The sequence below is a fragment of the Adelges cooleyi genome, unplaced genomic scaffold, assembly GCF_023614345.1.
Source record: "Adelges cooleyi isolate 19-005CV unplaced genomic scaffold, UGA_ACOO_1.1 ACOO_flye_CR_arks_rails_tigmint_CR_PRNA_592, whole genome shotgun sequence".
NCBI lineage: Eukaryota > Metazoa > Arthropoda > Insecta > Hemiptera > Adelgidae > Adelges > Adelges cooleyi.
This window is the reverse complement of record NW_026096288.1, coordinates 110,552-134,958: the sequence shown is the minus strand read 5'-3', so window position 1 is coordinate 134,958 and position 24,407 is coordinate 110,552. Positions and strand designations below refer to the sequence as shown.

General features: G+C 28.8%; 2 protein-coding genes and 1 long non-coding RNA gene across 3 annotated transcripts; 2 read left to right on the top strand and 1 right to left on the bottom strand.

Moving 5' to 3' along the window:
- Positions 1–3,419: 3,419 nt before the first annotated feature.
- On the top strand, positions 3,420–4,842 carry LOC126844018 (uncharacterized). Its single transcript, XR_007686516.1, has 3 exons — positions 3,420–3,456; positions 4,046–4,123; positions 4,575–4,842. It is a non-coding gene; the product is annotated as an uncharacterized LOC126844018 (long non-coding RNA).
- Positions 4,843–5,867: 1,025 nt separating this feature from the next.
- Positions 5,868–12,846, top strand: LOC126844010 (uncharacterized). The gene is made up of 12 exons (XM_050581851.1): positions 5,868–6,050; positions 7,372–7,398; positions 7,903–7,935; positions 8,862–8,954; positions 9,400–9,468; positions 10,334–10,360; positions 10,857–10,889; positions 11,774–11,866; positions 12,014–12,064; positions 12,221–12,283; positions 12,518–12,551; positions 12,702–12,846. Exons 1-11 carry the CDS (start codon positions 5,996–5,998, stop codon positions 12,544–12,546), a joined length of 573 nt encoding a protein of 190 aa, XP_050437808.1. The 5' UTR covers positions 5,868–5,995; the 3' UTR covers positions 12,547–12,551; positions 12,702–12,846.
- Positions 12,847–15,797: 2,951 nt separating this feature from the next.
- Positions 15,798–20,943, bottom strand: LOC126844014 (putative zinc finger protein 66). Its single transcript, XM_050581857.1, has 12 exons — positions 20,780–20,943; positions 20,489–20,718; positions 19,831–19,926; positions 19,485–19,547; positions 19,167–19,242; positions 18,784–19,023; positions 18,656–18,727; positions 18,487–18,588; positions 18,074–18,178; positions 17,715–17,843; positions 17,196–17,303; positions 15,798–16,861 (listed from the first exon to the last, which is right to left on the bottom strand). The coding sequence occupies exons 6-12, from the start codon at positions 18,792–18,794 to the stop codon at positions 16,126–16,128; spliced, it is 1,263 nt and encodes a 420-aa protein (XP_050437814.1). The 5' UTR covers positions 18,795–19,023; positions 19,167–19,242; positions 19,485–19,547; positions 19,831–19,926; positions 20,489–20,718; positions 20,780–20,943; the 3' UTR covers positions 15,798–16,125.
- Between the last annotated feature and the right edge of the window lie 3,464 nt (positions 20,944–24,407).

Below are 24,407 nucleotides of genomic sequence, written 5' to 3'. Positions count from 1 at the left end.
ACTTGGAGTATAGAAAAAATGTACCATAAAAAAAAACTAACAATATTTGTTATTTGTCGCAGCTGCGTCTACTTTAACTGATGTCTGAAATAAATTTTACTAAAACTAGTTGGCATACTTAAAATGTGTTTGATGTAATAATGGAATACGATACAAATGTTTAATACAACCAAAATCATATTACTAAACAATAAAACCAAATGTTATAATAACATTATAACCTGATCATATGAATTTAAAAAATAACCTCTCCTTCCCCTCCCCTCCCTATAGCTGCAATCTCTTATTCTTCACTCCATTTGTGGCACTTTTTTTTTATTAAAAATATCGAAATAATATATGTTTAAAACTGTACATAGCTTTATTATCCGTTTTGGTTAAGTTTGATTAGGTTAGATGCCATAGTAACAATAGGCAATGTCGTATCAACGGTATTTGTTGAGTCACTACTAACAAAACAGCAACCTAGAAATTTACAGTCTTCGACTAAAATTTAATTTCCTCCTTTTTTTTGGCTTTAAACCATAAAAAAAAAAAATAAACAAAGACTTCTGAGATAATTGTTTGTGTTGTAACTCCACATCGGTAAAATTTATATTATAAAAAACAATACCTATCGATTACTTATTTCTCAGGTTCGCATAATATTTGTAAAGTCTACTGCACCTTAAAATAAAGCCTAAAATGCCATGTGCAATAAAATAATTAAAATTTCCTAATGCAAGCATTTGTTTGTACAAGTGATTGCTAAAGCAATAACTCAGAGGAAAACTAACAAATCCGCTATGTACACATGATATGAATCATGATAAAATAATATATTTGCATGTTCCAACTGAAAAAACAACACTAATATTTTACTATTTCGGTCAGCATAAAAGCCATCGATAAATCGCGAGAAAATCATTTTAAAACAGATAGTTTAATTAGCCTATCGAATTGATCATATTGTCTTTTAAATTTTTGTTATTTCAATATTTTAACTAAGTAATACTATTCGACTTCAATGGTTGTAAGTACGCTTTTTATAGTTTTTTAGGCCACAACACGTCCACGTAAAAAGCTTTTGTTTTTATTATTGTTTGTAGATCAAAATGAACATTTTTTGTTTTTTAATATCGTTGGCATTTGAACATGTTTTGGCAGTTACCTATGGTAATTTATTTTTATTTTTACACGTACCAAGTATACGAGTACTTATCTTATATACTCGAGGCTGTGAACAAATTAAAACCAAACCAATATTTCACGTTTTGTTTTTTTTTTTTTTACAGCGGATTATAAGAAAGAGTTTGCCGTTACAAGTGAGTAGACATTTTTTTCGTATATATAGAAATATAAAATAACTTAAAAAGTTCCAATGTTTTAATGTGTATATGTTTTAATAATTATGACAGACAAACACATCGAGCTCGTAGGAGGTAAGATGTATCTAAAGTTAATACACTGAAAACCAATTGTTTTGTCATGTTTGTTGGACTATCAAATGATAAAAAAAAAATCAAAATTAAAGTTTTTCTTTCTAAGCGCTGTGTAAATACAGACGTTTTTATAATTTACTTACAGCACACTCGGCTTTTAATAGGTAGTGACTACTTAAGATAACATACAAGTAGCATCAATTTAAAATGTCGCCTCTAAATGACTGTGTACTCTTATTCTTAAATTTTATATACAGGGTGATCCACTTATCGTGAACCAGTCATTTCCCAACCGCACTTCCCCTCCCATCCTAACTTTAAAACAGTTATCCGAAACTGGATTATCGACCAGTCAAAATTTTAAGTACATTATTCTCAATTTGAAAAGTTAATAATATATAAACGTTAACATTTAAGTTTCGTATGTTGCTATCAAAAATATAAAGTTAGAAGGGGGTTAAAAACACAAAAAAAATTGTGAAAAATTGAGATCACATTGTATAAAAAAAATAAGAAAAATTTTTTTTTTTTTAACCCCATGAGATATTAAGTGGTTCACTATAAGTGGATCACCCTGTATCTGTAACGATTGTACTTGAATCTTATTTTGTACATTGACCCTTTATTTCTTTATTTTAGATAGATTGCCGGACGTGATTAGATGTATGATTTTTGGACATTTTCAGATGGGTAATAATAATTGTATAATAATACAAATAGAATTGATTAGTTAGTTAGTCGAAATGAATACTAGAAAGTGGTATAAAAATTGCATCGACCATTTATTTGTATACTAAATGGTCAGTGTGATAAATACATCTTAATATAGATTTACTATACATTTTAATGGGATATTTCTTAAGTATAAAACTTCTTAAAACAGGTAGTGATTTAAGGGTGATTTAATTACAACTATTAATATGGGGGTTGGTAGGCAAGCTATCATAGATTTTAAAATAATAAAATATATAAAATGGGTAACGCACCGTATTGGTATCGACAAATTAATATTTTGAGCAATGTAACTCCAAAAGAAGTTTACTTTATCTGTAATACCACGCACAGTATTTTTTTAAAAATTATTCTGTTACAATTTATAAAAGAATGAAAAATAAATAAAAATAAATTTATGTTATTTCAGAGAAAATTGCTTATATGGTAGCTGCGCCAAGTAACAATATTCCTTACAATTTATGGATTTAATTCCACATATTTGTCTCGTAATACTTAAGTATAAAATATTTTTGTTTTGATTTTAGCATCTGTAAATTATCGTATCATACCAAGTAAGTCTTATACTTATATATATATATATATATATATATATATACCTATATATAATGTATATATATATATATATATATACATTATATATAGGTACAGAGTCTCCAACAATGATTCTACAAATGAATTAAATTTTGTTCTTGTGAATATTTTCAAGATTTTTTTTTTAATTGATTTATTCTCATTTGCGATTTAAACACCACGATTTGTATCGCTTGCATCTGTTTTACTTTTTTCACTAGAATAAATGATATTTTGTTTGTCGAATCTTCGTGGGACACCCTGTATATACCCTGAGATTAATCATACACATGTCTACTAATTTCTATCATACAATTTGTAGATATACCACTTTTATTGTAATTAATAGTTACAATAGTTTACACAGAGTCCTATATTATACATTATGTGCATATTATGACATTAATCATAAAAAATATAGACAAACATTAAAAAGTATTTCTTTTTTTTTTATACATGTTAGAATTGATAAGATACGAGACTGATTTACGAATAGAAATAATGTACGTCACATGTAAGTATAAAATATAACGTTTTTCGCGAACAATTTTCAAAATTCATACTTATTTAGTTTTAAGCAATATTTTACAATGATTAATTGGTCTAAGTAATATAAGTTTTATTGTGACAGTTAAACGTTAATTATACATAAAAATCTGTTTTTTCTTTACTCTATAATCGCTTTATACATTTGTTACAGCTACCCCTGTGCCGGTTGTTGAAAACCCAAGTAAAAACACATTTATTTGACGTACAAAACAGTCCTTTAAACAATACAGCACCGTTTTGTATAAATCTATAATATAACAGGCTTAAATTAAGACTCTTCAATCGTACAAAGTACAAGAGCCAACTTTTCATGGCACAGCACAAACGTTCTGAACTTTGAATACATCACTTCTAATAACTTAAATGTAGTAATTATTCAAATGGGTGAATACAGATTTTTTCATACACAACTTTAAAAGTCGAATAGTTTTACCGAAGTATCTATTTCGAATACTGATAAAAAAAAACAGGTTTAACTTACAAAAAAGCATTCGTTGACAAATCTTGTACGATCAAACACTGGTCAAGCCCTAAAACATTAGCTTCTCATTTGTCCAATGTTAATTTCAAAATTTGAATGTGTAATAAGTATAAGTTATTTGAGTTTCGAGTACCCGAAGATTACTTTCTTAGGCTATCAATACTTTTGGCAGATAGCGCACCAAATTGCGACTCTTAGAAATTGAAAGTATAATAATATATGAGCAACTAATTTGTTTTTGTATATTTAGTAATTATATGCTATTACCAATGTAATTTTCGATTTTTAGCAGCTATTGGTTGGATAGACCTTGGAAAAGATCGAATCTCGAGAATTAATGTAGCCCTGCAAGCTATAATCGCCACTAGTAAATATCCATATAATAATATGTAGAGTTGTAACGGTTTGACTTTTTTGCGTGTATACAGGGTGATTCATTTGTGCAGTATGATTAGGTTAGAACGTTAGACACTCATTTTCTGGAAAATCAATTACAATTTTATTGTTTTTCTATAAGTATTTTTTGGAGCACTATCAAGTTTTAAAACTTAAACGGTTAGGCATTTATTAAGCATCATTGATGTAATTAATAAGAAATAGTAGTCAAATTAACTATAAAACAAACTACATTTTTTTTTAATGTATTTTATATCATTTCGACTAAAAGTAACATGGCTGTACAGTACGAACACCTTGTATATTGTTATATTTTTCTACAAAATGTGTTTTGCACGGGTTTTAGTTATGTCTTGCACTATAAATAAAAGTTGTAACCATTTGACAATTTACCAAATGAAATGTTTTCATTTTGTTTTAAGTTGAAACAGATGCACATTTTGCTTTGCCGATCATGATATGTCGTTTGAAAGGAATGCTCTTGAGTATGAATCAGCCCAGTGCACGTATTATAAAAAATGTCAAGTTGGACGATGCTTATAATTGTGTCCTAACTGCTGTAAACAACGATACATATATTCTCACTGCTGTTTGGGAGCCAAGCATGGCAAGCATACTTCAATCGAGTGAAATGTAAAAAAGCGTTCACTTGCCACTCGGTTATGACGAAACACATCAAGCATTTAAAATATGGACAACTCATTGAAATTACCAACTGCTATTGTTAATATATTGAAATAACCTAAGCGAATGTAATGTATTTCATAATAAACAGTCTTGCTTACGATTATTATACTACAAAACGTCGATTATTTCTATTTACCTTTCTACCCTCCCCTGGGGAGCATATCACCCCTCCCTAAATCCTCTTACCGAAGGGAGAATAAATTGCAATGGCATTAAAACACCATTGTACGGATAAAAACCAAAAATGTTTCACATAAGTGGTTTTTTTCATGATTTTAGAAAATAGCTAATAAGTCAAGTGGGCCATGAAAATTTAAATCCCACGTAGGTATTTCTCAACGTTAGGTGCACATTATTGTAACGCAAGCTCAGTATAGGCAAACATTGGATTTATGTAAACATTTTTTTTTATATGTAAACATTGAGTTTGGTTTGACTTTTGAATATCGCACGCGGATGTGCAAAATTATTCAAAAACCTTACTTTCTAACAATTAAAATAATCTCTACATTGTCTTATAAACCCGTGGGATCCTTGGTGGACTTATTGATCTAAAACGAGACAACTAATTTTTTGAAAATTATCCACCGACTATAAAAATGTGCCGTCGCTTTAAATATTTTGAAATTGAGAGGAACACAAACAATGGGCGTTTTTACAATTGATAAAACTTTTATAGAATTGAACACTCCAACCAAATGTTTTCATCGTGGTTCAAAGATGGAATAAGTGAAACAGTTAGGATTTTAGCACCGATGCAGAGCAAAAATGTCTACAGTTTATTTGCAAAACGGTTACATGTAGTAAAATAAGAATAAGAAACTAGGTCTTGGTAAAATTGTAATTAGGAGTACAACGACAAAAACAATCGCCCATTCGGTGTAGTACCCAAGAACCGAGAAAAACACTTGTTAAAACAATGTACATTGCGAAAATATTATACTGCTATTCGCCTACGTATGAATAATGTCAATTTTTTTTTACAGGGCCTTGTAGATATGTTTAAAAAAAACAGACACTGTCAACCATACACCGTCACGGCACGTATGAATACATTTTATTTTTCCGCCGTGCGTTTTTCTCAGTTCTTTATCGAACGACTTAACAGTGTTTTTACGCAACTATTAGATTAACAACCGTTTGTAATAATTACAAGATGCAAAAAATCACAAATGTTTTTATAATTGCCATTATCCTGGGAATATCGTTGGGTAAGTAATTATTTGTGTTTGTACTTTTACAACACTTCATTCTCGGTTAAGACTTAAACGTATCCAACAAAATGCCATATCGATGGAATTTTATTATTTCAATGCATCCATATACATCATTCCATCGCCAACACTAAATGTATTATGCGAGTATGAATTTATATTGTTAATTTTAGAAACATTTATTATTTCCTGTCATTTTGCATATAATATTTTTGGTGACTTGTTTTACCCCGTTGTATGCGTAATGGCAGTCGATTGCAATTTAAAAAAAAAAAGGGTTTTTGGTTTTGAAATCTAAAACTTTCAATTCAATAAATAACAGCATTTTTAGGCCTTTAGTCCAAAAATATTTCCATTTCTGCCATTTCCCCTCCTTGCCCTTTATTAGGTGACTACTTGAAATGTATTTTTTAACGATACAACTTTGATACGCAGCTGAATAGTATTTGTATTACAGTGTAGTGTTTTTGTTTATTGATTTTTAACGTGTCTAATGCCTCAAACTCATATATCCTATGCAAACAGTTCCAAAAAATCGAAAAGAAAAAAAAATTGTAAACAAATTTTTGGATTTGGGCGATGCTATATTCTTTAAATTTATTGTAAAAACACCTTAAGTTCACGACCGTATTACTTAATAAATATAAAATAATTATAACATCGAAATAGAATTTTCACTGAACAGTTATTTTTTTCATATCATCCCTAAACAATTTTTTTTTCTAATTTTTAAATAGCTTAAAATTGTAAAAAAAATTCAAAATTGTGTACATTTCATTCGTTTTTATGCTGAATCAAGTTTCAAATAAAAAAAATATGTATATATTTTATCCTAACACGACTAACTACACTCTTTTGATCATATTTTTTTTTTATGATGTAAAAGTAACTTTAAAGTTTGGCGTTTTACTAAAAGTTGCATTATTTATAAGCTTATAACGTTTTAGGGCGGGTATAAAATTTTGAAATTTGTTCAGCACTTACTAATATGTATGTAAAACATCTGGTAAAAGTTTGGTAATGCAAACATATTTTCACTACAAGTTGTATGAACTGAATTTTTCGAATTTCGTATTTTAGAACTACACATAACATATTTTTATTCAAGTTCTTACAACTCCTAGTAAAATTAAGTTTCAAAACTTTTACCAGTAAGTAATGTATAAATTCTATAGTTTTCAGTTCAATTTAGAAAGACTTAAAATTATTCAACAAATTGCCATTATGATGACATATTATTATTTCAATGCACTCATACATCATTCCATCGCCAACACTAAATGTATAAAATATATTGTTAATTTTTTTTTTTATTTAGTCGCACAAAGCCAGCCACCTCCAAATGGTAAGCTACAATTAACGGCACGTTATACATTTTGCATAGTGTTTTTATACAAACTTTTTGTCCCGATGGCGGTAAAGACTGGAAAACCGTGAAATTTTGCATTTTGAAAGCTTTTTCGGATTGATTAACTTGAAATTTAATATACACTTAGTATATTGCAATTTCTTACCGACAGGCCTGGGCAATTTTTTTTTAAATATAAACAATAACAAATTGCAATACAGAACTGATCTCGAAATTAATGGAAAAAATTATGATTTTTAGAAACTTTTATTATCTCCCATCATTTTGCATGTAATATTTTTGGTGACTGATTTTACCCCGCTGTACGTGTAATGGCAGTCGCTTGCAATTTTTAAAAAAAAGGATTCATAGCTTTAAAAATCTGAAACTTTCAGTTGAATTTTTAACAACATTTTAAGTTCCAAAGATATTTCGATTTCCGCTATTTCCCCACACTGCCCTTTACTAGGTGTCTCAATTGTACAATTTGTTGAATTATAGATGGCGAGAGTTCAAAACTTTCAATCGCAAAAGGCAAGTATAAGTTTTAATTACCTACTGTACATGGGTTATTCTATGCCAAATCATCTGATGTGTGTTCATGTGGATTTCCGAAATACCTCAAACTCATATTATATCCTATTCAAATAGTTCCGTAAAATCGAAAAAAGGAAAAAAAAAATCTTTTTTTGGATTTAGGCGATACTAAATTCTTAAAATTTATTGTAAAAACACCTAAGTTCACGACCGAGTTACTTAAACAATAATTATAATATCGAAATAGAATTTTCATTGAACAATTATAATTTAAGTGTTCTTTTTATAATATATCTAAACAACTTTTTTATAATTTTTATGTAGCTAAAACTTGGGAAAAAATTCAAAATTTTATACATTCATTAATTTTTATGCTGACTCAAGTTCAAAATTTAAAAAAAAATCTACATTCTGACACGACTTACACATGTTACAACTACACATATTTGATTCATACATTTCTTTTTTTTGTATAAAGTAACTTTAAAGTTTGGCGTTTTACTAAAAATTGCAATATAAGTACATATAGGTATGTGATGTACAAATTCCAGAGTTTCTGGTTCAAGCCCTAAGAAGTTATTGGCTCTTTTGTACAGCACTTTCATTAAAATGCCAAACTTTGAAGTTACTTATAAATAATAAACAAAACAAAATTATGAATCAAAGGAGTAAAGTTTGGTGTGCTAAAATAAAATACTTTTTTTTTTTAAATCTTTGACCTTGATACTTATTTTTACTACGAGATGCACGAATTGTATTTTTCCATATTTCTTTGTACAATGTTATATTGTAACCTCGTCAATGTACCTCTGCCAAAAAAAAATACCAATCAATTTTTCAATTATTGTAAAACAACACAATTTTATATTTGATCATCATTTTTAATAAAATTTAATAGTAATATTTCTCGTTTAAACGATTAGGTATTGCAGTAACCGCATATAAAGAACTACTGGATGCCATGGAGAAAGTATACAATTTTCTTTCAGACAAAATCCATGGTTCTGATTATTCAGGTACTTATTTAATGATATTAATAAATAGAAAAATAATGATAAATAACGTGTAGGGGTACAAATGATAAAAAAAATATAACAATAGGTAACTTGCACTTACTGAGTGGGCTTTTTAAACGTCTTAACAATATTTTAATACGTTTTTTAGGCGTCGATCGCAGAGTCCTTCAAGATGGAATAGAAGATGATGCACCTACACGTACGTAGTTAACAGCAAATAATAATTAACAAGATATAGGCAAATAAAATAAACACATAATTATATATAAAATTACAAAGGGAAGCTCGAAAAATGTCCACAAGAGTAACTTACCAGAAAAAAAAAATACCTAGAATACATTTTTACAGTTATTGCGGCACATGATTTAAATTTGACTGTGATTTTTAATATTGAACAATTCAATAGTACCTATGTGTTTCGCGTTTAAACGATTTGTGTTTGCAGCATGGGAAAATTTGTTAGATTCAATAAAGAAAATGCGCGTTTGTATTGAAGATAAACTCGTTTATACAGGTACTTATTTGATGATATAAATAAACAGCAATATAAAGCAAAAGTAAACTCATATATCCTATGCAAATAGTTCCAAAAAATCGAAAAAACAATTGTAAAACATTTTTTTGGATTTGGACGATTCTTTAAATTTATTGTAAAAACAACAAAGTTCACCACCGAGTTACTTAATAAATAATTATAATTTTGAATTTTCACTGAACAGTTATAATTTAAGTGTTTTTTTTTCATAGCATCCCTAAACCATTTTTTTTCTAATTTTTAAGTACCTTAAAATTGTAAAAAAATTCAAAATTTTATACATTTCATTCGTTTTTATGCTGACTCAAGTTTAAAATTAAAAAAAAAAAAATTTTTTAGTCTAACGCGTCTAACTACACTCTTTTCATCATATTTGTTTTTATGATGTAAAAATAACTTTAAAGTTTGGCGTTTTACTAAGAGTTGCAATATTTATAAGCTTATTGCGTTTTAGGGAGGATATACAATTTTGAAATTTGTACAGCACTTACTTATATGTATGTAAAACATCTGGTAAAAGTCTGGTAATGGAAACTTATTTTCACTACAAGTTGTATGAACTTGAATTTTTCAAATTTCGTATTTTAGAACTACACATAACAAATTTTTATTCAAGTTCTTACAACTTCTAGTGAAAACAAGTTACAAAACTTTTACCAGGTGTTCAATATACATTTTAGTAAGTGATGTACAAGTTTCATGTTTTTAGTACAATTTAGAAAGACTTAAACTTATCCAACAAATTGCCATATTGATGACATTTTATTATTTCAATGCAACCATACATCATTCCAACGCCCACACTAAATGTATGAATTATATTATTTTTTTTTTTAATATTTAGTCGCACAAAGCCAGCCACCTCCAAATGGTAAGTTAACTGCACGTTAAACGTTTTGCTCAGTGTTTTTTACCAACTTTTGTCCCGATGCCGGTAAAGACTGGAAAACCGTTAAATTTTGCATTTTGAAAGCTACTTCGGATTGATTAACTTGAGATTTAATATACACTTAGTATATTGCAATTTTTTGCCGGCAGAACTTATTAATTTTTTATTTAAATATAAATAATATCAAGCGCAATAAAGAACTGATCTCGAAATTAATGGAAAAAATTATTATTTTTAGAAACTTTTATAATTTCCTATCATTTTGCATGTAATATTTTTGGTGACTGGTTTTACCCCGCTGTACGTGTAATGGCAGTCACTTGCAATTTTTTTAAAAAAGGGTTCATAGTTTTAAAAATCTGGAACTTTCAATTCAATAAATAACAACATTTTTAGTTCCAAAGATATTTCGATTTCCGCTATTTCCCCACACTGCCCTTTACTAGGTGTCTTAATTGTACAATTTGTTGAATTATAGATGGCGAGAGTTCAAAACTTTCAATCGCAAAAGGCAAGTATAAGTTTTAGTTACCTACTGTACATGGGTTATTCTATGCCAAATCATCTGATGTGTGTGCAAGTGGATTTTCTAAATACCTCAAACTCATATTATCCTATTCAAATAGTTCCGTAAAATCGAAAAAAGGAAAAAAAAACATTTTTTTGGATTATATTCTTTAAATTTATTGTAAAAACACCTAAGTTCACGACCGAGCTACTTAATAAATAATTATAATATCGAAATAGAATTTTCACTGAACAATTGTAATTTAAGTGTTCTTTTTTATAATATATCTAAACAACTTTTTTATAATTTTTAAGTAGCTAAAACTTGGAAAAAAATTCAAAATTTTATACATTCATTAATTTTTATGCTGGCTCAAGTTCAAAACTTTTAAAAAAATGTATATTCTGACACAACTAACTACACATGTTTGATTCATAAATTTGTTTTGTATAAAGTTACTTTAAAGTTTGGCGTTTTACTAAAAATTGCAATATAGGTAAGTGATATACAAATTCCAGTTTTTGGTTCAAGCCCTAAGAAGTTTTTGGCTCTTTTGTACAGCACTTTTCATTAAAATGCCAAACTTTGAAGTTACTTATAAATAATAAACAAAACAAAACTATGAATCAAAGGAGTAAAGTTTAGTGTGCTAAAATAAAATATATTTTTTTTTAAAACTTAGACTTTGATACTTTTTTTACTACGAGCTGCAAGAATTGTATTTTTCCATATTTCTTTGTACAATGTTATATTGTAACCTCGTCAATGAACCTCTGCCAAAAAAAAATACCAATAATTTTTACAGTTATTGTAAAACAACACAATTTTATATTTGATCATCATTTTTCATAAAATTTAATAGTAATATTTCTCGTTTAAACGACTAGATATTGCAGTAACAGCATATAAAGATCTACTGGATGCATTGAAGGATGCATACAATTTTCTTTCAGACAAAATCCATGGTCCTGTTTATTCAGGTACTTATTTAATGATGTCTATAAATAGAAAAATAATGATAATTAACGTGTAGGGATACCAATGATAAAAAATATATAACAATAGGTAACGTGCACTTACAAAGTGCACTATTTAAACGTCTTAACAATGTTTTAATACGTATTTAGACTTCGTAGACGGAGTCCTTCAAGGTGGAAAAGAAGATGTTCCACCTACACGTACGTAGTTAACAGTAAATAATAATTAACAAAATATTGGCAAACAAACTCTTTTTGCACAAATTAAATAAACACATAAAATTTGACTGTCATTTTTAATATTAAGCAATTCAATAGTACCTATTTGTTTCGCGTTTAAACGATTTGTTTTTGCAGCATGGGAAGATTTGTTAGATTCAATAAAGAAAATGCGCGATTATATTGAAGACAAACTCACAGGTACTTATTTGATGATATAAATAAACAGCAATATATAGCAATAGTAAACTATATAAACGAACAAAACGTCATAATCTCTTTAAAAATTATACGCCTAATTATAGGAAAATATCATTGATAATTTATTACTCAACAGTAAAAACATTACAACCCACGAGGTCTAATGTTGACTAAGACGTTTCACGAACAGATCGGTTTGCAATACACTCACTAATTTATATATTTATGTTTTAGTGGAAGCAGAAGATACTCACGGAGATTAAATAAGGTAAGGTTTTTTTTTAGGAGTTTTATATTTGTTATTATTTATTTATTTTTATTTGTATAACATGTCGCTGGTTAATATTAACTGTACACTTACAATGCTTGCATAGCATGTTATACTGTATCATAATAATAATAATTGGTTTTATTTTAGGCATTCAAATATGGGTTGCTTACCTGATCCGACCTGAACACAAATATAATTCCATTATTTAAAACAACTTTTATTGACTTTTTAATAAAACTATGTATATTTTGTGTGTTATGTCTAATTTGTAACGAGCAATAAATGTGCAAAATGATGCGTTTAAGTTTTATTTTAAGAATAAATATATTAAAATTTTTAGTAAATAGTCAAAACTGAAATCTAACGAGTCTTTAACTCAGGCTCATTTGGTTAAAACCCGAGGCCGGACACAAACGTTTCAAAATCGCTTATTGTTTAACCGAATGTATCCGTTCGTTTAATACACATAAAAAAAGCGAAACAATGAATTGTCCGATACTTAAATAATTACAATAAAAAAAAATAATTAAAAACAATTATTTATTTGTTCACGGCCTAACACCGCAAAACGTCGCCCCTAAAAAAAACCGCCTCCCATTAATGCCAACACTGATAATATGTGTATACAATTTGACGATTATTAACGGTGTTAGCTGTGCTGCCAGCATGACATATTATTAAGGAGTAAATAGTAATCATCCATCACACGTGATCATATTAATTTTTACACATTAATTATTATATTTAAATGACGATTGTCAATGGCATATACCTGTGCTGTTGGTGAGAATTTTCAAAGCTTTTTTAATTTTCAGTCAATATTACAAGTGTCCATAGGAAGAATATGGTAAATTATTATGGAATTCTATAAGAGTCTTTTTACGATGAAATGGTATTTGAAAGAACTTTTTTTTCTCCTATGAAAACGATAAAAACGTAGGTACTTGAGAAATTCTATGCTCCACAATAATCTATCTGCCTTAAGCATACTTAATATATAGAAAACTATATAGAAAACTGAAGCATAATGTTGACGATATTATAACCACTTTTACTGAATGTCATTACTATAGACACATATTGTTAAAATATTTTAACTATAAAATAAATATATGCTGAAGTTTTTTTTCTGTTATTTTTATTTTTACTATTTCAATTGTATAATTTAAACGTAGGTACATTAATGATATTATTATAAGAATATGTAATTTTAAACTTGTACTTTGAATTGTGCTGTTCTTAAAGTAAGATAACCTTGTTCCGATACTATCATATTAGTTTTTATTATAAAACATAAATGAATGTAAGTATTTAAACTTTTTAAAAAAAACTGTACGATTAACAAATTCTAAATTTATTAAATTAAAATAGACTTTAATTTTAATAATCTGTAATAATTGTTTAAAAATATTTTTTTATATTTTTTATTGAAATAATTTAATAAAACAAGCCTAATGGTGTACGATTTGGTGTTAAATCCTAATACATGGAGATTTATTATTGTTCTAGTCAAAACAATTTGCGGACACCCGTAGCCACTCCTCACCCTTCCGTCTGTCTATACTCTGGCGCCGAAGTGGTGGCTTTTATTTTTTGTTTCGGTTATGAAGATGATACAATATACAGAGTGTGCCAAACGCTCATTGACAACCGAATATTTATTAACTCAATTACTACAAAAAAAAACCCAATTTTCGGGGGCTCGATTTCAGCCTAATAATTAACCTATATAAATTAAAAAAAAATAAAAATTTATGAGCTAACTAACAATAATATACTACTTTTATTCGAATAAACAACAAACATATTTGGGTCTTTGTGTGCACGTACTGTATACCATTATTTAGATATTTCGTATCTTGTATTTTTAATCTTCTGTCCCTCACTATATAGCTACATAAATTTATATAAATACTAATAACGAAAAAGGCGAGAATTATTTATAAATTAAAAGCAGAAAAAACTGAAACCAAAAATCCACATCTACTTAATTCGTTTTCATAGTTCATTCGTATTTTTCTCAAGAGTCCGAATACATGTCACACATACGCCTCATTCCAATTTTTCTTTGTATAATAGGATAATCTTAAAGTATTTTACAAAATAAATAAAATATATTACATTATTTTTATATCCACTGTAATACTGTAAAATATTTACTATCGGAATTTAATTTTATTACCTTTAACGCTGTAAAGCAAAGGATATGTAATGGTGTATATAGTAGCTCAAAAGGGATGAATGGGGTTGCCTAGTAATGCCAAAGAGTTACTGTTGTGTCGAATGTGTAATGTGTGTATAATGTCGATAATTTGAAAACTATAATAATTTAAAAAGGTTCTTTATTCGGTTATACATTAGTACCTACTTAAATTAGAATTGCCTCGCCGGTGCAACAAATAGTCAACTAAACAAAATACAATTTTACTGTAATAAAACTCACACACAACAAATTAACTTAATTTCTGGCCAGGGGTGTAGCGAGGTCATTGTTTTAGGGGGCTCATTTCAAATATTATGTAAACATGTTCACTTTGAAAATATACTTTTTGTATTTATTTATTTTATTTCCTGTATCAAATAATACTTCACTTAAATATATTATTATTTTAATAATTCAACTAGTTTGATAAATATTTCAATATATGTATAAATATTTTTTTTTAATGCCTAAACATTTTATCTACCTATATTTTGTAAATACCTAAATAATATAATACAGGTACAAGTTAACTTTTGAATTAGGTAGTTAACTACATAATTTTTTTCTAAGTGTAAAATATATTACCAAATATCATATTTTATTTCCTTGTTTTTTTATAGCGTTAGTTAGTTTAACGTTGGGACAAAATGTATAGAAATTAAACAAGTCAAAAACAATTACTATTTCACCTTTGTATAAATGCTATAAACCTATAATATGTATTTTGTATATTTTAAATACCTTTTAATTGTGCAATTTAAGTGAAGTATTTTGGGTGGTAGGTTCATTGTCTTATTTGATGCAATCAAGTTTACTATGTGAAGGTAGGTGAAAATTATAAAGAAACATAATATAACAATTTGTCAAATATTAGAAGTTCATAATAACTTTCAGCAACATTTAGATATCAAATAATTTAAATAAAATCTCAAATAACAAATACCACATTAATTGAACAATGTAATTTACACTGTATAATAATATAACATAATTATTTGAAAATACCATTTAAGTGTACACACATAACTTAGTTACTTGCGAATAATCATAAATTATACAATATGTAGAATATGAATTATAGGTAAATTTACAAAATTGTCAAGGGTATTCTTTGGTGACGAAAAAATGATATAACTTAATAGTAATAATTTGTGTACATTACAACAACAATTGCAAAATATAAAAGAAGAATTGGACATGTTGAAAATAAGGAGAAAACGTAAAAAATCAAAAAGAGCGTATTCCCATACAGTGTTAAGTAAAGCGAAGAAAAACAAGGGCCAAACAAATCAAAAGGGTTTTATTCATCTGCATGTCACTGATGTGTTTAGATTTTTTTAAGAAATTAAACCTTTTTAGGCACATTCGTCACCGAGTAGGGCTATCGTCGTTCTTGTGCGTTTTTTTGTGTCTTTTCAGTGTTCCAGACAGTGAAAATGTTTTCGAACATACTGTACATTCGAAAGGCCTTTCAGTAGTGTGTGTCATTTTGTGTCTACTAAGCGTTCCGGATTCCAAAAACGACTTGGAGCAGACTTCACATTGAAACGGTCTCTCGCCCGTGTGTGTCATTTTGTGTGTTTTAAGATACCCAGGTAGACGAAACGTCTTTAAGCATACTTCACACTGGAAAGGCCTCTCCGGCGTGTGTGTCTTTTTGTGTGTTATGAGATGTCCAGATTGTGAAAACGTCTTGCTGCAAACTTCGCATTTAAACGGCTTCTCGCCCGTGTGTATCATTTTGTGCTCTTTTAAAATACCCTTTTTCGTAAACGTCTTCGAGCACATCTCGCACTGGTACGGTCTCTCGCCCGTGTGTGTCATTTTGTGCGCTTCAAGATACCTAGGCCGTGTAAACGTCTTGGGACACACTTCACACGGGTAAGGCCTCTCGCCCGTGTGCGTCATTTTGTGCGTTTTCAGATGTCCAGACTGTGAAAACGTCTTCAGGCACAATTCGCACTGAAAACGCTTTTCTCCTGTGTGAATTATTTTCGGTCTTCTCGGATTTTCCGTAACAGAACCGGTTTCAGATTCTTCTTTAGCTCCGATACTTTTTGTCTCGACGTTTGACTCGCCAACACTACACAAAAAACAGGTAAAACAAATTATTTGGTAGTGTTGTCAATCTGTTAGTAATGTAGACAACAATGTTGTGGTTATAATTCATTCCATAAACATAAAAAAAATGTTTTAAGGAAAACACTGAATCATAAGTATAAGTTTGCAGCATATTTGGCCCTATACATTATGCACTAATCCGGTATCTGAATTGAGTAAATAATTCTAGTTAACATAATATCAAACTGTGAAAAAATTGAGTAAACTACTATTAATTATATTAATAATAATAACTAAGTTACTGGATTTTGATACGTGCACACAGATTTTAGGTTAACCGCAGGGGTAAAAACATGTACATGTTAAAATTAACTCACCCAGTAGACAGCGGCTCTGAAATTGAAAATGTAAAATCAGAAAATATGTTCCCGACTTCGGTTTCTTCAATTTTAATACTTGCTGTATCGCAGTTCGATTCAACGGAACTTTAAAAAAAGAAACAAGTAAAACAAATCATACAACAGTATTACCAACATCTAAAGTAAAGACAAACAAGTATGCTGTGACAATGATTTATTCAACGATACATACTATATTTACTCCTAAAGTAAATATAGTTATATTATTTGTTGCATGAGAAGCAAGTGAAATATTTTTATTAGAGGTGCCCTAGTACAATGTATAAAATAACTACCATCGTTCACATGAAACAAATACATTAAACCATTTATATCTTATAGGTACCGTCTTCGGCCTTATACATTAACTAACCCCAACCTAACCGATCAAAATTGTAAATAAATTCAATAAACGAATATACAAATTGAGTGAATAAACCAAATAAACCGATTAAAAGTGAAATAAATGAGTAAATCGTTATGACAAAATAGACTCACTCCGTAGAAAAAGGATCCACATATTCGTTCTTTAAAACCGTAAAATCTTGATCAGCTTCAAGTTTAAATTCAGGTTTGAAATAACAATCTTCATCGATTTGGTCAACTTCCGATTTATTTACGGCCTCGCTGTTTAATTGTACAACAATAAAAAAATAATGATATATTAAGCACTCCAGAAATATATTCTCTTCATTTATTTCAGATAAAATGTGAGTTTAGTATACTGAAATGTACATAGGAATCCAGGCATTGATTTAAATTTACTTGACAAACATAATTGATTTGAATTTGGTCCTCTTCAGATTACTAATAAGGATTAAGTGTAAAAATAAAATATCTAAACAAAATAAACTTACCCAGTAGACAGATGATGCTCTGGAATTGAAACAGTCCAATGAGAACTGTCTTCGACATCAGATTTTTCAATTTTAATAACCGTCTGAGGGTTTGATTCACCAACACTATAAAAAAAAAAAAATAGAACAAATTATATGACAGCAGTCTTAACATCTATGAAGTATGTTGAATATATTTATTTGAGAAAAATACAATTTTGGCGATAACAATAACAATATTAATTTCGGTTGCTGATCTTTAGGCGGGTCTAGGTTACTATATTTTAGGTTCTAAGAAAGTTAACAACATTTTTGTACAAATATTTACTATTAATATCTAAAACAAATGATATGAGAGTATGCGAGTTCATCGAGTGTCAGCGCATCAAGCTCACAACAATTATGTTATGCTTTTTTTTTAACTTACGACTTACCCAGTAGACAGATGCTCTGGAATTGACACGGTCCAGTCAGAACTGTCCTCGACATCAGATTTTTCAATTTTAAAACATGTCTCGAGGTTTGATTCACCAACACTAAAAAAAAAAACAAATTATAGGTCAGTATTCCTAATATCTAAATTTATCTTAGCTTAGACTGTACTTAGTAGAAAGAAGGTCCACATATTCGCCTTTTATAGCTGTGTCGTCGACTTCTGATTTAATTACAACCATGCTGTTAACAACAAAATATCAAATATTGCTTGGGTTTGTACAAAAATAAATTTATACCGTTCAGTCATATCGTTATCAATAATATTCTGTGTTATTTCCAAATATTGTGTATTGTCTCGATGCAGATCGCTGTTGAAATACGGTTGTATACTATCTGAATTCGAATCATTAGCACTCGACTCTACATTTTGCCGACGTTCCCTTCTTTCTGCTTCACGTTGTTAGAGTTCTTCTCGGTGCAGTTCCCTGTATCGTCGTTGACGTTCTTTTTTATTGAGAGCACCCTTATTGTCCGTTCTGTTATTACAAAAGCTGAGAAATTATATTTTTAAAGATGGTATTCATTAGTTCAATGAAAATAAAAATGATTATGTCACATATCGTCGATATAAAATTTAGTTAGTAAGTAATTAATCCAAAATATATTAGTACATACATACATAGCGTGGATTTAAACTTACTTTGATGAATATAATTGGTTTGCAGTTTGTTCCTCATTCGAATCGTACTGAAGATCTGCACATAGAATGGTACATGAATTAATACAAGTATGTAACATAATTTTATAACAGTAATGGCGTGCCCATAACCTACCCTAATGATATTTGTTGTATTCAATACTTATAACTATTCATTTTATAATTAAAAAATGTCTAGAAGACTAAGACTATGTCTGTACTAACATCATTGCCCATGATCACGCAACAACTTTATAATTGTATAGCGAAATAACTGTTTTTTTTTTGTTAAGTACTCACCTTGACTGGAAACTGGTGTGGATGGTTGTTTTCTGTATTTTTAGACCAATGAAGAAACAACCACTAAAATATTGTAATTCATTTTAAAGTATTTTACTGCTTGACGTTAAATGTATCACCCTGTGCTACAGTGCTTGAATTGGAATACGATAGCATGAGAGCCACGCTACTTAAAGCATAACAAATAGCTGGACAATACACATTTAGTCCATCAAATATTTTAGTATTTAAAAACATATTCATTTGATCATAATATAAAATCTAACTGCATTAACAAAATAAAAATGCACATTTACCCATGGAGGTATGACTAAACAGTCAAAAAATAATATGAATTTATGTTTACCTTGTAGCATTAACAAAGTGGCCGGCATACAACATTGACAGCTTGGGATTCATTTAATTTTCCAATTTCAGTCGGTGGCATCAAATACAACAGACACTGAAACAAAAAATATCTATAAATTATTTCAATTAAAAAAGAAAAATATATATATATAGCGTTGCGTGTGGATCGTAATCATGACTGACCTCTTTCTAGTATACATATTTACACAACCGCCCAAAGAGTAAAAGGGCAGTCGTTACTTTAAATTAATTTCCTTAACTCTGAAAATCAACTCGTATAATTGTATTTATTTAAAATGTGTTATGCCGAGTAAAATTAAGTTAACTTAAAAAATATATAGTTATATAAAAGATTTTACTCCTGGTATATGGGTTAGCCCTATGTTAGCCATAAAATACAATATAATATATTATTAAATTATGATATTAGCGTGTAGATGGTAAGATGATAACTAATTCGTACGTAGACTCTGTTTACCGAGAGAACATACAGCGACCCGTTGCATAAATACTTTTAAAATATTATTTACCTACTATCCAACAACTACTTTGTACGGCAAGGCCATTATACTTTTAAAACAATAAGACTCGGCAATCTCGTCGGTTTTCAACTCAAACAGTGATTCAATAACTCTAGAATTAGAACTTATACATACCAACAACGGTGGCTTTTCAAAAGTTGCAATATTTTTATTATTATATTGTTCATCATCACAAACGGTTAGGACCATCGATAAACAAATCAACAAAATCACATAATCCTTGGCAAGTAGGAAAGCACTTCCGGGGTTTTGTTATCATTTGACAACGACCAGACCAGAATCGGAAGACTTTAAACCACAATTATTGGCGATCGATCCTACAGGGGCTGTAGGATCTTACAACGCTGTAATCATTTATTCATTTATTATTAAAAATATCGTACAGTATAGTGCAATAATAATCACTTTATTCTTTAAAATATTATGTAAAACGTTCACATCAAAGTGTCGAGACGCAGCTACAACGAGACAGTCCAACGAATCGTTTTTCGTTTATCAAAATGTATCCGTTCGTGTAACACATACTAGGTATATAAAGCGAAACAAATAAGTTTTTACCGAAATTCTTTAGAAATAATAATTATTATATTACAAAACAATTTTGCACTTTTCGATTAATGTGACATTCGACACTTTACCGTGTGTTATCATATTGATAACAAATTACCTACAAAACAGCAGCGCTTGGCCACCCCTGTTTCAACGTTTTACCTTCACTGCATTCTACCTTCAGCCAACCACGGTCGCCGCTGTCATCACATATTGGGCTGTATGTAAACTGCGCCAAAAATGACCCTTTTTCTATAAGCTGATATGTAAACTGCGGCAAAAAAAATTTAAACATTATACAAACTGCGACAAAGATGATAAGGTACATTCTACAAACTGCGACAATTTATTTTATATACCTACTATATAGTATATAATATACTATAATACGTACCGAATACCGATAAGAATGCTATCTTGTACCATATATTATTATAGATCTATGGTGTGCACATAGTCAATAGGAGTAAAGGTGTAAAAATTAAAATAAAAAAACAATTTTAAAATACATATTAAATTGAAAAATATTATTATTTAACTAACATTAAATTGTACATCTAATAATAGTAATAAGTTTTATAGACTACTGTAATATAATACTGTCTAAAAAAATAAAAAATTTAAATAATAATACATTTTTTTTTTGTTGTTCGTTTATAAATTTGTATTTTTGAGTAGTAATTTTGTTTCATTGTTGTATTATACCTTCTTCTGCACTCCTAACTTTTATGTATATATCAACTTAAATAATATGTTGTAGAACATGTATAAATGTATATAGTGACGGATGATAATGATGATAAAAATATGCATTCAATTTTGAAGGGAAAGATTCACTTACATTATTTGTTAAAACTTCTGATGATGATGCCCACAAAGAAGGAGGGAATATACCTTCCATATAAGTTTCTGTTAAATAATCGCAAAATTGTACTACACGAGTATATGTTACCGTATCAATATGTATTATTGTACATAGCTAATATAAGTATATTATATCCTATATAGTAGGTATATAAAATAAATTGTCGCAGTTTGTAGAATGCGCCTTATCATTTTTGTCGCAGTTTGTATAATGTTTAAATTTTTTTTGCCGCAGTTTACATATCAGCTTATAGAAAAAATGTCATTTTTGGCGCAGTTTACCATCTCCCACATATAGCACAAACAATATTATAATATTAGTCAGTAACAATTCACAGTATATTATAATAATATTTATTCTATTATGCTGTTTGTTTTTACTTTTTACGGTTAATTTTTAAAAGTGATTTATACTATATTATTTTATAGTAGGCAGTGTATAGCATTACAACAGAAATGGTCGGAATTTGTTTACTTTAAGTTTTATTAGGAAATTACCTGTTGATAAAAATCAATACCGAGTAAAGACAAAAGATCCTGGTAAATTTCAACTGGAGTGAATTACCTATCACACTTTTATATTATGTTTATTTTAAACATCAAATCTGTACAATATAAAATTCCTACGGTTTTATTATGTACAATTTTTTTTATCGATGTAATATGTATAATATTACATTCGAAGTTGATTATCAACTGATAACGAAATTATTACTATATAGTACATTTAATTTATATTTTACACTTGCTGACTACTTTTATTATAGTTTGAGTATGTTCATATACCAAAAAATATTGCAACTCCACCCCCCCCCCCCCCAGGCAAACAACCAAAGCCGCCACTGTAGTAGTGTTAATAATTTTTTTTTTTTTTCTAACTATAAATCGAATTAATTTTCAAATAGCACAATCAAATATTGGCATTTTAACGCCTATAGAGAAAACGGTAAACTTCACATTAAAAGGAAAATTGGAATCCGTCTTATTAATACGATCTAAAATTACATTGAGTTGTTTTTTATCAAACTTCCGCCAAAACTGAGAAAAATAGGTGACTTAAAAAGTTATGTAACTAGAAAAAAATAATATTTGTACGCCTTAAAATTAGTTGGATTGTACTTATATGATATTTTTTTTCCGCCCACAAACAACGTCCCTTTTCTCGTTTTATCTGATAATATTAATATATAGTTCTCTATTATAAAAAAAAAAACATATTTTATATTGTTATTAGTGGTAATTGTCAGCTAAGCAAACATTTAAATAACGAAAAATATGATATTTGATTTAAATATCACACAAATATGTCTTTGAAATAATATCTATCTTAATAAAAAAAAAGTATACATCTAACAGGGATAAAAATGTACCCAACGAACTTAAACGTACTTTACATTACTTTGTCTATTTATTTTTACTAAAAAATGTCCAATAAAAACTAAAAATTAATTTTATGTTCTCGACGAGGTGAGAAAAGGTCTAGAATGCTATTATTTCCATCCACATTTTTCGTCTACAGTTTAAAAAGCAAACAATACAAAAATTATTTAATACATTACAAACCAGTTTTTGGTTTCACTATACTTAATGGGTGAATTAAATATTTAGGTTAAAATTTGACTTCTAAAAGTTATCTTAAACATTTGTCCTTTAAAATAATACTTACTGTAAAATTGTGTTTTAATTTACTATAGTAATTATAGTTCAACTTACGTATATAACAAGCTCCACTTGCCAAAACCGAAATATTTTTTATGTATTAAAAAACACTATCTGTACTATTGGTCAGTAAAATAGACAATGAATCGGATATATTTTTTAGCATGGCATATACCCCAAAATGTTTTAACATAAACATTTTTTTAAAAAATTTCATTTTACCACGGGTCTTCAACTATTGGCTAAATCACATATTGGGGGACTAATGCCCCTTTAGCCCACCCCTAAGTCCGTCTATGGATCTGGGACCGGGACTGGGACCCTTAAACAATATTAATCAATATAATGAAATGTACTTATGTAGATCCAAAAAAAAAAAGCCGACACAGCGTATGCTAAAGCTTTACAATATACAGCCAGGAGTAATGACTTTTTTTTTATCTTATTTGTAATTATTTTACTCAGCCTTGGCAAATTAAATTCCAGACAACGCCGATCGGGATAGCTAGTATATTTATAGGTAAATTTAGAAAGGACAAGAAGGTTTTGCTCAGTGGAGAATATAATCGTAAACCAGCGCAGAAGATAAATCAGTACCTCACCGAGACTGTTCAAGACAACTTAAAAATAATAAATGCCGTGGACCTCATTCCTATTGTCTACCAGATTGAGCTATTTTCAATCCGGTTCATACCTAGTGTCATTTTGCTATTCGCTGGCTTCCTATATTTTACAGTTACTAGTTGCTATGTATTTTGATTCACTCAAAACCAACTAGTATGAGCAAATGTTTTCAACGAACACTGAAAATTTATTAAACATTAGACGTAACATTTGGATCGCTTGTGTTCAGTTTTATATTACAGACTTGTGGAACCACTTGTCAATTATGTGAGTACACACCGTACAATAATAAAACCTTTAAACCTATTTGTTGTATGAACATGTCTCTTTTGTAGAT

Coding starts and splice junctions, on each gene's coding strand:
- LOC126844010 (XM_050581851.1), top strand. CDS start 5,996: ATGCAAAAAATCACAAATGTTTTTATAATTGCCATTATCCTGGGAATA. Junction 11,867..12,013: donor CCATGGTCCTGTTTATTCAG/GTACTTATTTAA, acceptor ATACGTATTTAG/ACTTCGTAGACGGAGTCCTT. Junction 12,065..12,220: donor AGAAGATGTTCCACCTACAC/GTACGTAGTTAA, acceptor TTGTTTTTGCAG/CATGGGAAGATTTGTTAGAT.
- LOC126844014 (XM_050581857.1), bottom strand. Junction 17,844..18,073: donor GAGCATCATCTGTCTACTGG/GTAAGTTTATTT, acceptor ACAATTAAACAG/CGAGGCCGTAAATAAATCGG. Junction 16,862..17,195: donor TCAGAGCCGCTGTCTACTGG/GTGAGTTAATTT, acceptor CCAAATAATTTG/TTTTACCTGTTTTTTGTGTA.